We start from the raw sequence: 18129 nt of genomic DNA on the forward strand, positions 1-18129 counted from the left end.
TGACTGTCATTCTAATTAATTAAGACTAATCACGTACTTCTTTCGCACACATACCGAATGTATTGAGATTGGCTATCATTTTGTTCGAGAACGCAGTCTCCCCTTAATCAGCTCTAGAATCCAATTAGCGGGTGTTCTTATCAAGAGATTATCTTCTTCATGCTTTGCACCATGGTCGGGCTCAATGCGCGCGATTCCTCACTAGTGGGCGCTTGCGAGGGCGTCATAGACAGATGTAGAGATTAGCTCTATAATTCTTCCGTAGAGTACTCTGCAATTTATCTTTCGGGCTTTTGTTTCCATACTTCCATCGAGTATCATCTATATCACGCGGTAAGGTGTTGGAATAAGTCCCGCAATAAAATACATCTCACAGTTAATCGAGGTGAGCTTGTTCAAGATAATGGTAAATTACACCATGATTACGAAACCTTTCAAAAATGTAACACTTTTAGTACAAAATTTTAAAAAATTGGCACAAAGTCTTCAAATATTTCTAATACATTCCGTCAACTCGGAAATGACGCCGTTAGCAAGTTTTGCAAGGTTTTGTATAGAACAATTCATAATAAAATCAGCGTGAGTCCAACAAGTGCCGTGAAATAATAATTTTAAACTTGTTAGTTGATCTAGATAAAATTGGGATAATTAATCTTAATTTCTTCCAATCCTCTTGAGATCTGCATACCAAATCCAAATTGAAAATGAAAAGAAAGAAAAACGCAAGGTGGCTGGGGCAAGCTGAGGCCATCTCTAGAATGCTATAAAGAGCAATACACAGCACATTTTACGCAACACGCTCCGAGCAACAAGGGCAAGGTCACCACTGGAATAGCGCCTTCCTCCCGCCAACACCCGCATGGGACAGAAAACTAGTAGCTATATGGAAGATGTCGGCTGTGGAAACAAATAAACCGAACTCGAGAATGACAAGGTAGAGTAAGGGAGAGAAGAAGGACACAGCAATATACGTGGTAAAACCCTCTCGATCAAGGTGACCAAGAGGGAAACATCTACAAGCAAAGAACGAGTTTCGATCTTCACTAACGAGCAAGAAATCAAAGTATAAGTGGTGGAGAAATCAAAGAGCAAGCGGAATCCTAACCCCATATTATAAAGTTCTATCAACTCCCAACCCGAAAGGAAAACAAATCGGGTCAAAAATGGGGAACAATCGGGCGGTACAGACAGGAGAGGAAACGGGTTGAACTGAGGCATCAAGGCCTAGGCTGTACGGACAGGAGCCTAGGCCTTCCTCTCTCAGTTGCTCCTCTGCGTGACAGGAACAGAGGCTTCACGGCCCCGGCTGTACGGACAGCGGCCATGGCCTTCTCCTCTCTGTTGTCATGATACTTTGGTAATCCTAAATGTCTGTAAATTGTCGAAATACGAGACACAAACAATAGAAGAAATATAGCTCGAGGGTACGTACGGTTTTGCTGACTAAGTACAATTTTGAATGACAATCTTGGGCTATTGGACCTGTCCAAGATTAGATCATTTGATACCCTCCTTAATTCATCAACCTCTGCGCATAGCAGAAAGTGAAACAGTAAAGGCCCATTTAGCCTGCTAATAGAATCCAATTATCCCAGTTTATTCTTTTCTTGAACATTTTTCCTCTCGCAAATTGGTCAGTTTTTTTTCTTCTTTTTTCTGTTTATTGATACTATCTTTCGTTATAAAATTTATAAAGACATTCAATTAATTTATATAAAACTTTTACAGGATGGAATCTTAAAAAAGTATAATTAAAAAAGAATGGGAAGGGGAAGAGAATGGGAAGGCAGAATATTATCATCAGACCAAACCGGCTGCTGGGCGTGCAGGGCCAGACATGACCGTATCAGGCGCCAACTCCATCGCTTTCAGGTGGGGCCACCTCGGGAACTCGTGTAAGATGTAGTAAGCGTGCAAAAATATTCTAAGTTAATATTTTGTAAATACAATTCGAGCAAATAGAGAGGACGACGATGATATTTTAAGTCAACATAAACATTAATAATTATTGAATATCCAACGGGCTTATAAAGGATTGAACTCATTTGCATCCTAAAAACTCGAGCTGATAAGATGCGAGACTTAACCCTCTCATAAACTTAAGATTATTTTAATATATTTACGATGTGTGATCTAGGATCCTTGATATTAACCATACTAATTATTCAATCATATGTATGATTGATATATCTAGATGATTGATGATTTATGCTACTCTATATATAGATTATTAATTTTGACTCTTACGGTGGATGTTGCCACCTATTTTTTTTTTTACATATTTTTTACTTGCGGTTAACCATCTCTTTGATTTCTCCGTTATTAACTATACATATAATTTTTTGTACATGTTATTGCTACATTTATTAAGATAAAAGAAAACAATTCAACGACTAAAAACAAATTATGAGCTATATTGAAGTATATTCCAAAGTTAAATAAAAATCATTCCAAATAAAAAGAAAACTATTACCTAATTAAACATAAATCATGAGTTATTATATCGAGTCTTCCTTAAGCTCAAAAAATTAACAAATTAAAAAAATGAAGACTGAATATCTTGACGAAAATTGAAATAAGAAGAGCTCGTGAGAATTGTCTATTCATTTGTTGAAATGCTTCCACAATAAACATTTTTTTTACATACATCAACTCATGGTTGATCGTTCTTTTAATCTCATCACTGATATATACTTACAGTTATTCGAATTCCTAATAAAGACAACTAATGCTATATTTATCAAATTGAGAAAAAAATTTATTAATCAATTACTAGAGTGAATAATAATAATAATCCTATTTGCTAATTTATTATAAATTAAATGAGAGTTAATTTATTATAAGCATTTGTCTTATATACCTCAACTCATGGTTGACCGTTCTTTTAATCCCATCATTGATATATACTTACAATTATTTGAATTCCTAATAAAGACAACTAATGCTATATTTATCAAATTGAGAAAAAAAATTATTAATCAATTACCAGAGTAAATAATAATAAAAATCTTATTTGCTAATTTATTATAAATTAAATGACAGATAATTTCTTATAATCTCCCCTAAGTTAAAAATATACGTAACAAATATGAAAAAAAAATCCAAACCTTGATAAAAATTAGTAAGAAATTAGTTACAATAGAATATGCAAATTCCCGCGCTTTGCTTGTTCAATCTTATTAAAGAAGAAAACTCCCCTCTACCAGTTGTTAATACAGTAAGGGAGAAATGTATTTTTGACTCAATAACTTTACTTTCTAGTTTAATTTACCAAAAAAGAAGAAGAAGAGGAAGAAGAAGAAGACTTTACTCTCTTTTTTAAACCATAATTCACTAACTACACTTACTTTTTTATTTTAGTCCATTTGCCTTTTTTTTTTTTGGTTCATTGCACCTTATACCAATTTACATACTTTTCTATTCCTGTTACTTACCTTTTATTCATTTGTTTTCGTCTTATGACTATCATCCCTTTTATTGCTTTTTTGTTTTCATCATATACTGCCAACAGCTTTTCTGTTTTAATCATCTTATTCATTTTTTTATTATAGAAAATTCGAGTTTTAGTATTCAACTTTAGTCGCTTTTCGATCTCGTCCTAATCCTATCATTTGTTAATCGTATAAAAGAGCGCTATGCATTTTATTTTTTCCTAAAAAATGACATTAATTTTTTTCAAATTAAAATTCAAAAATAAATAAAATAAATAAAAGGTTTGAGACTTGAATGGGGGGTGGAGAGATAGGAGCGTAATGGTGGACACCTCCGTGTGCAAGTGAGGCGACCAACGATCTTTTATTTTTGTCCCCATCACTCCGAAGAGAGAGTGGGGGGGCCATCGAATGATGGACTGATCGAAGCAGTAGGGGGTCTAAAGTTGACATTACCGGGCTAATCAAATTCATCAATGACCTCACCCTAAACAACGTTATTCAGGGTTCAGCATTAGCCACAGTTGCTCCAGCAAGGTCATTAGGAGCTCAAATAATGGCAGTGCTGGCCATCGCTCAACCTAAAGAGAGGAAGGAAAAATCTTAGAATAGATCCGAGTAGTCCGCACACTGCTTTGGGCGAGGAGTTGGCAACTTCAACTAGAAGATGTTTGTGGCCGACTTTGTTGCACTCTCTCAAGTTCATGTAGGCACCCTTACCTGCATGACCTGTGTCCAGTATTAGGCCTCATCGCCCCTCTCTTGCTCTCTCATCTTCATTTTTTTAAAAGAAATATCTTAAATATTTTGAAAATAAATAATTTTCTTTCAAAAACTGTCATGTTAGCATTTTTGAATTAAAATTAAGTAATCAGCTAAGATTGACATAATGTGTAATGCTGAGGACATGAATGGAAAAAGAAGATGAAATAGAAAGCAATTAATTGAGAGTAAAACTTGAATTCTATTTCTTTCTTAATAAAAATTAAATAAAAGGAAGAAAACAAAAAAGTAAATAAAGGTATAGGATGAAAAAAAACAAATAAAAAGATTAGGGACTAGAACACAATGCAAAGGTAAAGATTGAAAATGAAGCAAAAAAGTGAAAATGAACTAAAACAAAAAAGTACGCAAAGTTAGTAAGTCAAATATATAGTTTTTTTTCCCCATATTATAATAAGAAAAACAACTGGAATATGATCGAATTAAGTGCACCATTATCTATCAACGCGTCTACCTAGTTCTAGCAGAATTCGATTAGTACGAGTTTCATTCGTGCTCCACATATAAAAAGAGGAGGCAACTAATCTGAATGGAAAATCTACCATTAAATTGGGAACTTATAATCTCAACAGTCGATAATTAACCGTAATATGCAATATGCGGGCAACCCAGCAAGAGGCAGATAAGAATATATATTCACGAAATGAATGATTGCTTTTCATGCAGCGGTTCCTCAATAGTTGACTGACATAACATCGGAGATTTCAGGATGGTCGTCACGTTATACTTCATCGACTCACTCATTCCTCAAATTCGATTACTCTTGTAGCCACCCCCTACTCCGGAACCACTGAAGCAGTTCTAAACCGAACTGATACACCGTTCTAATCAGTATCCGGAGTTAAATTCTATTAATTCTATGATCCTTCTGAATGTCCGACAAAACTCGTTAATTCTGCTCATTATATAGCACAGGTGTCCTGCACAAAAAGGCGAGGCGGAAAGCGAAGGGGATTATTCTAAATGGGCAACATTGAATGGACAGAGCGCACACACAAACAACCTAAACCTAGCTAGAAAGGAGAGCTACATATAACTATACAAATAGCAATTAGGTCTTATCTCTAAAGCAATTGATATATCTTTGCATGCATTTAACGGGTTGCTGAGAGGAAGGAAAGCGACCGATAGTATGATCCATGATAGAGAAAGACACTTTCATCGTTAGTCTCGAAAGTTGATCATTCATCATCCATCACCCCCCCTGCCACGCCACGCCATTGCCATATAGATGAGACTTTTATCTCGAATTTCTATCCTCTTCCTTTCCGGTTTAATCTCTCATGCATGCATGCACATTCAAAACCCAAAATAAATAAATAAAATAAAATAATTCCCAATTGTCTTTCTTGAAAAGACACGAAGTGGGAACTTCATGCATGCTGAAAACGGCAGTAAATTTTGTCCTCTCATCTCTCTCTACTCCATTTTTCTTATTTTTTTGCTTTATGTTCTTGAGCTTTGGATCGGAGCTTGTCTTTATATGTTATTGAAGTGTTAATAATTTCTAGGAGGGAACGATATATATCCGATCAATCTTCTTCAGGCCGCAGTTATTATGCTAGAATAGAATGGAAAAGGTTTTATAATGTGAAATATAATTTTTTTTTAGTGAAAAAAAGTACCTTTGCCTTTGTGAACTTGAAAATGTGGATGAATGTAATTAAAAATGATGAATTTATTTATCAATATTTCAATTTATATATTTTTTTTAGATTTGTAAATATCAAAATATCATACTTCTCAATAAAAAGTTAGTTGAAATGATGGAATGAACATATTACTTAAGTTTTTTAAACAAAACATCATGTCATCAAGTTCGAGAATAAATATCATCTTAATGGAATGCTCAACTAACTCATAACAGAGACATTATAAAAAGAACTGGAAGAAAGGATGTAATATCCATTCCATTTTATTCCCTTTCGATTCCGATACACCAAACGTAACCTTGTCACACATTTAATTGATTATCATACTTAGCTTTGTCTTTTTGAGTTTAATTGAGTCTTGGTACGACACGATTTACTTGTTGAGATAATGTGCACACGACTGAGAATTTGATAATTTATATGGATATGCTGAAAATTGTAGTAAAATTAGGCAACCTCGAGATTAACTATAGCGATTACCGATCACCTTCAAAAAATTTAGTGAGACTAGACATTTGCAAACCCTACTTCAGATATGAGAATTTTTTTATATATATAGAAAAGCCTTTCTTCGGTAATTTTGCACAGTGTGTTTCTAACTATTCCGCATGTGAATCGTTCCCCTCTTTTGGACTTTTTAGGAAACTGGATTAGGAACTGTTTTAAGGCATTCATGGAATTTTCCTTGGGAAGGCCAATTGAGAAATAGAGTTCGAGGGAACTTTCAATTTTCATGGGCACCGACCCATTTATTAAGTGGCCAACAACTCTTAATATAAATTAAAAAAAAAGGTTACCAACAGTCAAAACCCGGTAACTTGCCCCCCAACTTTAATAATTAAAAATTTTATCACAAATAATAATGTTCAAAATTTAATTGTGAAAGGCCGCTATTAGTTGATGAATTTTACTTACAGTGTAGGTTCAAAATTTATTGGAATCGCCTTGTAGCATGACAAGTAGAAGCCAAAATAGAATTTACTCTCGGCCAATAGCTTAAGAAATCGCATGATCTCGCCATGTAAAATATTAATAAGGCTCTAATTAATATTTTTTGGCCAAAAGCTGAAATTAATTAATTTTGAAGTATTAGCTCATCAAACCTCTCAAGTGAGAGTTAATAGTGCATTGGACAAATTGCATAATAATGGAGAATAAATAGAGTCCAGACAAATAGCCGTCATGAGTCACGAACCCTAAGCTTAGGTAACTTAGCACATAAGAACAATTTTAGACACTATTTCTTGCTAAAAAGAGGAAAGAAACAAATTTAGAAAAACAAAAAAGCTTTTGAGCCCATCATATAAATTACCAAAGTCCCAATGGACCAACCTCTGTCCAGTTGATTCTGAGTGGTTCTTTTTCTTGGGATTGACATAATCTAGTGCTGATTTGATGACTGACGGGACCTTGCATTGAGCAATTAAAAAAATGAGATTACCTGCCTTTATAAGAGAAGGAAAAGAAAAAAAGAAAAAAAAAGAGTATTATCCGCTTAAAAGCCTTTTCATAAATTAAAGTGGTATCATTATTATAACCAGTTTCTTAGTGCAATTCTTTCGATATATCAATAGTAATCAACATGTGCCCTCCCCAAGAAAAAAAATTGCAATCAATATAGATATATATGCCTGATTATTTTTGAAGTTAAAATCACTTTGATTTTAACTTTAACTTTAACTCAACACACTACACAATAAAAATACACATTTTCCAAGTGAAAAATTTTAACTTTAACTTTAATTCAACACACTACATAACAAAAACACATGTTTCCAAGTCAAATTTATAATCTCAACTCATTTTTTCTTTTCCATAATCAAAATCAAAGTTATTTTAACTCTGAATCCAAACGTACCGTATAAAAACTGAAAAACGTGAGGAGAAGGACACAAATACTCAAACGCAAACTCTCAACTTATTTTTTTTATATTTTATTCAGCGCGTAATTAATCACTTTTTAAAAATGTAAAAAGACATTTAAAAATTTTAATAAACATTTATAATTCTTACATTGATACTAAATACACTTAAAATTATGAAAACCTCAATATTGACATCAGTCTGACATTTAAAATATTTTCTCATTAGCTTCTGTTTTAGAATGTATTGGTTCAAAACTAAAAACTATTTTTTCACCATGAATTGTAAAATAAAAAAAATATGTTTCTTACTAGATTTTCCATCAAGGTACAAAAACTCGGAAAGTAAGATTACATTTTATAATATATATATATATATATATATATATATATATACCTCACGTAGAGCATGTGAACAAAGTTTTCATTATACAAAATTTACTCATAAAAAAAATATTGTGCCAATTTTACTTCAGAATTTCATAGTGAAAACATAAACATTTGCCTTTTTTAAGTAATTCAGAAACAAATGATAAACAAAATCAAATCTAATGTAATGACTAAAACTAAAAAAATGACATTTTAAATTTAGATGTGAGTTATTCTTGAAGTTATAATTTTTGTTACCAAAAAATGCACTACCAAAGCTATATATACTTTTCAACCAAAACATAAATTTATTATTAAGAATATTTGGCATATTAGAAAAATAAATTTTAAGAAGTGTGTAATTTTAAGCTTATTGGATCTGAATGCTGATAAAGTTTGACTTTTCCTTCCGATTCCAATACTTGACGTGAAAAAGGTCCTTTGCTTTAATGTAAGAGTAGGTTAATTTATTCATCAAAGAAAAAGGACTAGGTTAATTCATGAGTACGATGCAAGGGTCTAGATCTAGAGCTTTTAAACAACAATTTTTATATTTAATTTGTTTTTATTAATGTTACATTGTCAAAAAATTACATTAATAATATACATGTATATCATGTAAAAAAAACTGCATGTATATTCATAATGTACATGTATACATTTAAAAATATAGTTATGATTTGAAAAAAAAATTCGATTAACTAAAGGGGAAGATAAACGTGTACCAAGCGTTTGATTTATAAATCATATATAATAAATAAAATGAATAGTTCTATTTAAAAGGATTTCTTATAGAAAATTGTGAAGTTTGGAAATTTGAAAATATAGAATAATAATATATATTTTTATTAAAAATTCAGTTTTAGTTTAAAAAAGTACTAAAGTTCTTGAAGTGATATTCAAAGTGTTTGTGTTATTCAGAGTATGATGAATTTATTGGTACAATATAATAGAAATAAACAAATAAAGAATAAGGACACCACCTAAACAGTTTTATTATCATTTTTATTAAAAGCCCTACAACCTAATCTATATTTTTATTATCGAAATCACCCCAACTAAATATTTTTTTTAATTATGAAGAAAGAAAAGTTACCAAAAAAAAAAGAAAGAAGTTTGAAGTTTTAAATATTTTATTAGAACTTACCTTATAATTATACATGTCCAAAAGAGACTTCTAGTGGAACTCTCTTTAGCTTAATATATAGATACAGATATAGATATAAATAGATAGATAGATAAATATATTTGACAAACAAGTGTATGAAATAAAATATCTTTACATTTAAAGTGTATGACAAAAAATTGTTTAAATTTGTCGATATTACACTACATAAATGCGTATTAAAAAAATGACAGAAATATAATATGATAACTTGTATTTAAAATTTTTTAAATTTATAGATTAATCAGTTGTTATATGCAAATTCTGATTCTCGCAATGTCTCGTCACTCCAGTTTCATAACCCTTAACTTTCTAAATTTTTTGAATTTTTTGAATTATTTTATTAGATCTTAGCGAGATTATGATATTTGCTATTGTATTATAAATGGGGAATAAAATTAAAAGTTCTTTTAAAGTAAAAGATTTTCTCGATATGTTAAAATTTTTAGATAAATATTAAGTTAAATTTTTATTAATTCCTTTACACATCAACGCAATGTACGAGGCCATGCCTAGTTAAAATAAATAATTAATGCATGTGAAATTTGATGATGAGAATTATTGATGATCTCAATAATACAAATTATAGGTAACAAATGCATGAATATTCTTGAACAAAGTCTGCCACTAGCTATAAATTGCATTGACATAGAAATCTTATTTTCTAGATAAGTTTTCAGTTCAATTAGAAATTTTATTAAGTATTATTTTCAAAATTTCCAACTATTAGTAAAATCTCTAGTTAAAATGAATTTTGAAACTCATGAATTATTCATCCTACATTAAAGATTACTTTGATATCATGCATTTGTCAAATGAGTTATCAATCAAAATATTGTCAAATGAGTTATCAATCAAAATATTGTCAAATGAGTTATCACCCAAAAAATTATCAAATGAGTAATTAGTATGATCAGAGTAGCTTAGTTCATTTTTCCCGGGACATAAAATTTTATAATGAAAACTAACATGTAGAAGATTGTCTTGGCCAAAGGTAAGTACTGAAATAGTTATCAGGCAGCACTATAATTTGAAAAATTTATTGTTGTTATTATAACTACTGTTTAATTATTATTAATAGTTATATCGTTAATGTGCATTTTTCTATTATATATAAATTAAATATAAAATGTATTATTTTTAGCCTAAATCTGTTATATACTATATAAACTAACTACACATACATTTTACTCTTAATAACATGAGACAAAAATAGATTAATTTGGCGCAAATTCTATTATTTGTGATAACAATAGATTTGATATTAATTAAAGTGACTTATCGTATTAAAAACTACATAAAAATTATTGGAGTGTTTAAATTGGGGTAAGCTTCTCAGATATTCATGTGTGTGTGTGTATATATGTGTGTATATCTTATACATGGCTGGATATTTCATGTTCTTCGTTTGTGTCTTATTTTTATATGCATTTAAATGGATGTACTGCATTGACCACATCAGCTAGAATTCATTTGTATGTCCGCAGAGGAAGAGAATTTTCCAAGAATCTTATGCGCGGATTTAACTGCACAAACTATAAAAACGTATGCAAAAGCCCGTATGATAATTCAGTCGTATTCCGGACCTATATTTGTAGCTACAGTCAATAGAGATTGCAGATATATCACGATTATCATTCTTGTTTGATTAATTATTTTGAGTTGGATTAACATCCGCAGAACTCACTCGATATCAAGTATTCTTCTGGTTAATTGGTTTGAGTGCTGAAAATGCAAAGCCCTTTTTCCCCCCTTTTTTTATTTCCCTTTCTCATCATTCTCTTGCAATCATTTTCTTCTAGAGTTGCTTTTCTAGAAAACGTCTTGTAATGCCCACTTATGGTGTGGTGCGGGCTATATTGGAAATTTTGTAATAGCTAGTGGTATTTTTTTAACTTATATATATATATATATATATATTCTTTCAGCCAAAAAACCTTATATATATTCTTTTTTATTTATGAACATAATTAATGAATAATTTAAGTAAGAAAAATCTTCACTAACTCTTTGTATTACTAGTATATTTTTTAAGTCTTTATCTTTTTCAAAATGCTCTTTTAAATTTAAATTTTCTTTTCTGTAGAATTTTAAATTTGGATTTTTAGTTATATCATTAAGAGGCTTTTGCAATTCCAAAAATTATTTTTATTTTCAATATTAGAATTTCAAGAATTTATAAACCAAAAGCTCCTGGTCTATTATCAAGAAAGTGATTTCAATTGAGCAATCAATTACCTAATTTGGTAAAATCATAGTAAAAGCAAATGAAAAAACAAGGATTGATGTATAGATAAGAATTCACTTTAGGGTGTAACGCAGCGGTGTACGCCCTCGTCCGGTAATCAAGAGGTCTCAGATTCAATACTTAGGTGGAACAACTCGTACTCATTTATTATATATTTATTATTTTTATTACATTGTTCTAATTCCATGGCCTTCATTCGTAATTAGAAAAAGACTCACTTTAGAGTTTAACGCAAATTCTACTTGGCAATTCTACATCATACATATAAATAGATATATATATGAATAACGCATATATAAATTATGAGGATCTTGCATATATATATACATAAATTATGAGGATTTTGCTTCATGGCAAATTGAGTTTTCAGTGGATAGATTACTTACAGTATAAAGGGTTTGAAATTCACCAGAAATACCTCGTAATCATGACCAGGGCGATGATTGACGATACCATGTCTCACTAAAAAAAGTGTGTATATGTATATATATACATATATATATATATATATATATATGTTTTCATGAGAAAAAGGGATCAAGAGTCGTACTTGAACAAGGCCAGTAGAGAAAGGAAGTACTAATTCAGCCACTTTCCCTTCTTTTCTCCTTCAAATGACCCAACTCATCCAAAAAAAAAAAGATTTATTACTCAAGAATTTAAAAGACTCTTTTAAGGCATAATTCAGGAAAGGTTTCCCATTTGAGAGCGACAATGTTGGCCACTTAGGAGACCTAAAAAGTAACTCACTTTTTAGCTGATAATAGTCATTATTATTTTAATAATTGCAATATTTTTTTGTCATGATCTAATTAATTAGTACTCTTGCCCTCAGCAAAGAGAATTTAGCTCCACATTCCCTATTGAAAGATGATGGTTATAAAGAGCAAATCCCAACCGCCTCTTCCCCCAAACAATCACAACCCAAAAACTAAAAAGACCCTTTTGTCACTGTTAGGTCAAAAAAAGGGGGGAAAAGGGGGATTATTAGGAAAATGACAGGGCTTGGCTCTTCATGTGGAGCATGCAAGTTCCTGAGGAGGAAGTGCACAAGTGAGTGTGTGTTTGCTCCCTACTTCTGCTATGACCAAGCTGCCAATCACTTCGCTGCGGTTCACAAGGTGTTTGGGGCGAGCAACGTCTCCAAACTGTTGCTCCACCTCCCAGTCCAAATGAGGAGTGACGCTGCTGTCACCATCTCATACGAGGCACTTGCACGGATTCGAGACCCAATCTATGGATGTGTCGCCCACATATTTGCTCTCCAGGAACAGGTGATTGTTCTTCCTCTCCCCGCTTTCTGCTCTATACATATTATTTTCCTGAAGAATAAGCATACATTTTTCATTACCAAGCAGGAATTTGTATGTGTAGAAGCCGCTCCTTTCTCTAATCTTGTTTGATTGTTTCCAATGACGTCGACAACTAAAGGTTTAACACGAAAACTCATCTGTAGCAGGTGGCTAATCTGCAGGAGGAGATTGAGATTCTTGGGACGCAAATGGCTAACCTTGGTATTCTAAGTTGGGGAGGCTCTCATGTGAATAATAACAACTTCGTTTCCAATGCCGGGTCGCACTTCCCGCAGACTGACCCAATTAACCTGCAGTTCTATCAGGACCAGTACGATCCAGTATTTCCCTATGCTGGGAATCCACCGGAAAGTCGGGATTTAGGGGAGGCGGTACTGACTGGTAATAGAATTGATAACAACAATTCGGAGTTTCCTCCTCTGTACGGAGGCGAAGTGCTAGATCAATTCTGTGAGGATACCGACCCAAGCATTTTGGAGAGACTTTTTGATGGAGTGGACAAAGAGATCTTCACACTTTACCCATGGCTCAACAATGGAACTGCTCCTGGAAAATGAGGGAGAAGCCGCCAAAACATGAGCTTACTCTCGCTGGCTCCATAAGTGGAGCAAATTTTGCTAAAGGGATTTGGTCATTTTGTGATTATTCTGCTGATTTTTGCCATGTAGAGGAGGATAAAAAAGTAGTCTCTCCCCCTGTAAATAGGACTAATCTAGTCAGGTTAGAGTTTTGGCATCTCCCTTTTCTCCGAGCTAATTAATATTGTTGTCGCGGTAAAGCGATTTATTCATGATCAAGTACTCGATTCGCATGGTCCCATCAGAAGACTAAAGCACAATTTCCTAAAACTTCTTTAAGGCATTGCAAGAAGGTACAATAACTAACCAGACTCGAACTGCAAATGATTTCCAAAACATTTTCTGGAAACCAAATTGAAATCACGGTTTAAGGATGAGGTGATAAGGTGAGGTAATTACTACGCGGCTAAAGATGAAGAGCCAAAAGCATGTGTTACCGTGATTTTTTATCTGCAGACTAATTCTTGACCGGAGCAAACAAACAACGGCAGCAGAGAAGAGTGAGAAGAACATATTTCACAGAGAGATGAATGACGGAAGAGCCTAAACAAAGCAAATGGTGCCCAATTTCCAGCTTCTGTTTCAGTACGGGATTAATGTATTCTATAGATACTCCAAGCAGGATCCGATGATATTAAAAAGGATTCCCTGATTCCACTTTCAGAGCAAATAGAGATCAACACTGTAAGGCTGAAAGAAAATCGAATCCTCGACAACGTCCATGCTCGATAAGCAGCCATCTGTCCGCTGTTGGTTTTCACCATCACCAGCTAATAGCTCCAAAAGAAGCACCCAAAGTAAAAAGTTACGCCAGTAGTGTTGAGGCCTTATCACTTGAACTCACAAAAGGAGGAGGTCCCCCAACTTCCCCGTGAATGATCATTGTCATTAGTGCATACTATACATGGAAAACGAAAGCTGCAACTTACCCGGAATTGCAGCAGAAAGACAGAAAAAGGAACCACCATATGATTGCCACGAAAATCTACTTTATCATAATGTAAAGTCGAAGATGGAGTGTTACAAGAGCAAACGACGTACGCATTTGAGTTTGTAGCCAGTATTTGATATTCTATCTTGTTAGATGTATATATCTATATGGTTGCCGAGCTCTCTTGGATCCAACATCTTCTTGGGGATATTGATGTCTCCTCATCTCAGCTTTCTATTCTCTATTGCAACAATTTTACTACCTACCTTGTTGCCAATCCTAGCTCTCTACCACACTCGCACCAAGCAGTTGTAGATCGACTTCTATTTTATTCGTGAGAAGGTTTAACATGGTTCACTGAAAGTTCGATACTACCTACCAAGCCTCAAGTCGCAGATGTTCTCGCCAAGGCACTTTCCATTCCTCGTTTTTCAGCCGTTACGATCCAAGCTTCACATATGTTCCGTCGGTTCAGCGTGGGGGATGATAGATACTTATATCTATATGGTTTAGCTTGCATGGTTAATGGGATATTTATGTAATTATGTTTGTCCTTTCTCTCTCTTTTTTTTTTTTGGGGGGGGGGGGGGGGGGGGTAATAATCTCTATTGTATTTGTTTGCAATCAGTTTTTGTTATTCATTAATGAAGAGATCATCCCATTAACGTATCTAGTATGAGAAGTTGATGAGAGCTTGAATATTGTAAAAGGCAAAAACATCGGTTCTAGGTGAATAACGAGCTCTTACACAAATATGATAGGAGCAGGACCATGAGAAATTGTAATGGAACTATGGAAAGAAGAATCCTAATTTAAGAAGGACCAGGTTGCAAAAAGAGTAAAAGTACAAAAACTAAAAGAGATAGGATTTTTGCTGAAATTGCATAGATGAAGGAGTCAATTGCCAAATTTCAAAACTGAAGGGACGCCATTACAACTCAATCTGAACTTCATCCGACAAGGCAATAGAAACACAAAAAGACACCCATGAAGGAGGGGAGAGAGGAACAGAAACATTATCCAATTGATGAAATGAGCTGTATGCAGTCTCCCATCAACACCGTTGTTGTCACTTGCAGAGGAAGCAATGGCGCTTCTTAACGTCTCCCTTTGTACTGCCAAACTCCCACCAAAACCTTCTTTCCCTCTCCCTCTGACCTCCTTTCCCCTCCAACTCTCCCGTTCTGAGCATCTGCCTTTCCAAGTAAGTCATTTGTAATCGTCTCCTTACGCCCTTGTCTGATTTGATTCTTTGGGCGTTTTGTTCAGTTTGTGTTCATCATCTGTTTGTAGTTGCAGAGGCTCGGGGAGCCACCTCTGAAGCTCGGCGAATCGGCGGCAAGAACAGGGCTGCTTGCTCTGTTGTCTGCTTCCCTGTTTTTCTCCGATCCCGCCCTTGCATTCAAGGTAAAAAGATTAAGCTTTCTCCTTTACTAAGCTGAATGTTCATAGAGTATGGGAATTAGAGATGGAATGCGCGGAAAATCTCGGAAATTTGAGCTGGGGTTTGGTTTTGTTGGCTGATGAAACGTGAAAGTTTCAAACTTTAACTTATCCTTACATTCTCAGCAACCAAGAAGGGCATGAATTTGATTGGTAGCACTCAGATGAGGCCAATATCTATGGTCTAATTTTGGGTTTAATGGAAATAAGATTGAAGTTCTCTGATGGGTTTTCTCTTTCTCGGCTAATGTAAGCAACCTTGTCGAGATATTGGCAATAGTTTTTTCTTCTCTAGCATTGAAATAGGATCATTCGCACCTATCGAGAAAGCAGTAGGATCATTCACTGTAGATTGAGTTTATGAGACAATGTGGGCCTGCAGGGCGGAGGCCCCTATGGTGCCGAAGTGACCCGAGGTCAGGACCTCACCGGGAAGGATTTTAGCGGAAAGACTCTGATCAAACAAGACTTCAAGACGGTACAATCCAATCATTTAACAAATTTTATATTCCTCGTGCTGCTTCTTGCTTCATACTTTATCTTGTTCAGTTAGATTGTAATCTGAATTTGTCCACTTCAGTCCATATTACGGCAAGCCAACTTCAAAGGGGCTAAGCTGCTGGGCGCAAGCTTCTTCGATGCTGATCTAACAGGTTCTTTCATCTTCTATAGTTATTTTGCAGTATGATGTCGAGACTCGAGAGTGTTAGGAAATTATATCTGAAAGTGACCTGCTTGGATAGCAACTTTGAATTGCCAGAAGATGCTATTTTTTTCCTGTTCTGATTGTTCTCTTAAGGTCAGGATGTGTATATACTATGGGAAATGGTCGACCTTGGATAATTTCACACAACTTAGAAATCGCCTCAAACTTTATCATCTTCTCATTCTTACTCGCTTGTATCTACTTTTACACAATTCTTCTATCGTGTTCAGGGGCTGATTTTTCAGAAGCTGATCTAAGGGGCGCTGATTTTTCCTTAGCTAATGTGACAAAGGTGCTCTACGTACACCTGTTACTCCTATATCTACTTCAGTCACACAGGGTTTATCGATTAGGCTTCTCTGCGATGACCTTGTCCTTCTTTTGTGAAGATCCCCCTAACTAGGGAAATTCTATTTCATGCGGTCTGCTTCGATTTCTATTGACATCAAACATACTTAATCTGCTGAAGACAGTCTGTGTATGTATTTGTCGTAGGATAAACACAGACCCACTCCAGAGTTTCGAAAAGAATCTACAAAGAGAATCAGAAATTCTTCAACAAATAACCGCAACTGAGCATGTTTTCGTAATATTTCATACTCAATCGATCTAGAGCTGAATTTTGCATGCAATCCTCGGTTCCTGCAGGCAAACCTGAGCGATGCCAACTTAGAAGGAGCTCTTGCAACTGGCAACACGTCTTTTAGGGGATCGAACATCAATGGTGCTGGTATGCAGCAGTAGAAGTCTTGCAAGACAACTTCCTTCCCGAAGATCTGTTGATGGATTTTTTTTTTCTGGTACGTGATATTAATCGAATATTACCAAGGTATTTGACAATTATGCCTTCTTCGTGCCCTTAGATTTCACGGATGTGCCTCTAAGAGACGATCAACGGGAATACCTCTGCAAAGTTGCTGAAGGGTAAAGCTCGGCCCCCATTCAGAGGTTCATTGACATGCTTCTTTTGCCAACTATATAGTCTGAATGCCATGATGTCTGATGTCAGGGTGAACCCAGTAACCGGAAACGCTACACGAGACACGCTGCTTTGTAAGTAGGGATGAAGGGTTTCCCAGCGGCTGCATTGTCATTTCAACCGAGCTGAGACGAGGCGACAGCTGAAAACATATGTACACTTGTATGATAATATAATATGCTCTTGTTTGTTGATATGGAGGACATTAATATATGTCAATGCTGTCCATAAGTAAGTTTTCTTGATGAATATGAATTTCTAATAAAACATGCAACTATTAGTATTTGACTTCCCGATATCAGGGGGTAAAAAAAAAATCATGAAAAGATGCAATAGATCGGTCAACAATTGGAATAAAGAGCAGGGGAATAGTTAAAAGGTATGAGACCAATGAAGAGTTATGCAGTTCAAATCATTTAACCTGGAAGGGGAAAAATATTAGGTTTACTCTCAAGTGATTATTTTCCAACCATATAGAACAATGACCATTGGCTTACATCCTGTTTGTGTATATTGATATAACCATAAAAAAAAAAAAGGATATTGAACTTACCCGAGGCAGAATGCCTTGTAAGGTCTCGACATTGAATTTGACGGGGTGACTGATAGTAAGATCTCTGTCGAATAAAATCATGGCTTACCATCCCATCCGCGTAGCTCAACGGGGCC

At 34.3% G+C, this 18129-nt stretch overlaps 2 protein-coding genes across 5 annotated transcripts; both read left to right on the plus strand.

The window, feature by feature from the left end:
* The first annotated feature begins 12392 nt into the window (after nucleotides 1-12392).
* Nucleotides 12393-13620, plus strand: LOC116197293 (LOB domain-containing protein 33-like). Its single transcript, XM_031527387.1, has 2 exons — nucleotides 12393-12784; nucleotides 12970-13620. The coding sequence occupies exons 1-2, from the start codon at nucleotides 12506-12508 to the stop codon at nucleotides 13378-13380; spliced, it is 690 nt and encodes a 229-aa protein (XP_031383247.1). The 5' UTR covers nucleotides 12393-12505; the 3' UTR covers nucleotides 13381-13620.
* A 1707-nt stretch (nucleotides 13621-15327) lies between these two features.
* On the plus strand, nucleotides 15328-17752 carry LOC116196774 (thylakoid lumenal 15 kDa protein 1, chloroplastic). 4 transcript variants are annotated; one of them, XR_004154890.1, is made up of 8 exons: nucleotides 15328-15536; nucleotides 15626-15739; nucleotides 16158-16253; nucleotides 16356-16428; nucleotides 16712-16773; nucleotides 16977-17057; nucleotides 17130-17211; nucleotides 17345-17373. XR_004154890.1 is itself a non-coding variant. In XM_031526661.1 (8 exons), exons 1-8 carry the CDS (start codon nucleotides 15420-15422, stop codon nucleotides 17540-17542), a joined length of 651 nt encoding a protein of 216 aa, XP_031382521.1. In that variant the 5' UTR covers nucleotides 15331-15419; the 3' UTR covers nucleotides 17543-17752. The 4 variants fall into 4 exon arrangements, 3 of the variants coding, with proteins under 3 accessions (XP_031382522.1, XP_031382521.1, XP_031382520.1); XM_031526661.1 differs by lacking the exon at nucleotides 16977-17057 and adding an exon at nucleotides 17491-17752 and having other exon boundaries at nucleotides 15331-15536; nucleotides 15632-15739; nucleotides 17345-17405; XM_031526660.1 differs by lacking the exon at nucleotides 16977-17057 and adding an exon at nucleotides 17491-17752 and having other exon boundaries at nucleotides 15333-15536; nucleotides 17345-17405.
* The last annotated feature ends 377 nt before the right edge of the window (nucleotides 17753-18129 follow it).

Source organism: Punica granatum, chromosome 2 (genome assembly GCF_007655135.1).
Source record: "Punica granatum isolate Tunisia-2019 chromosome 2, ASM765513v2, whole genome shotgun sequence".
In the NCBI taxonomy this organism is placed as follows: Eukaryota; Viridiplantae; Streptophyta; class Magnoliopsida; order Myrtales; family Lythraceae; genus Punica; species Punica granatum.

Excerpts from the sequence above, each read along its gene's own strand:
- LOC116197293 (XM_031527387.1), top strand. The coding sequence starts at position 12,506 with ATGACAGGGCTTGGCTCTTCATGTGGAGCATGCAAGTTCCTGAGGAGG. Across the intron at positions 12,785-12,969 it reads TATTTGCTCTCCAGGAACAG|GTGGCTAATCTGCAGGAGGA; the intron begins GTGATTGTTCTT and ends CATCTGTAGCAG.
- LOC116196774 (XM_031526660.1), top strand. The coding sequence starts at position 15,420 with ATGGCGCTTCTTAACGTCTCCCTTTGTACTGCCAAACTCCCACCAAAA. Across the intron at positions 15,537-15,625 it reads CTGAGCATCTGCCTTTCCAA|TTGCAGAGGCTCGGGGAGCC; the intron begins GTAAGTCATTTG and ends ATCTGTTTGTAG. Across the intron at positions 16,774-17,129 it reads CCTTAGCTAATGTGACAAAG|GCAAACCTGAGCGATGCCAA; the intron begins GTGCTCTACGTA and ends CGGTTCCTGCAG.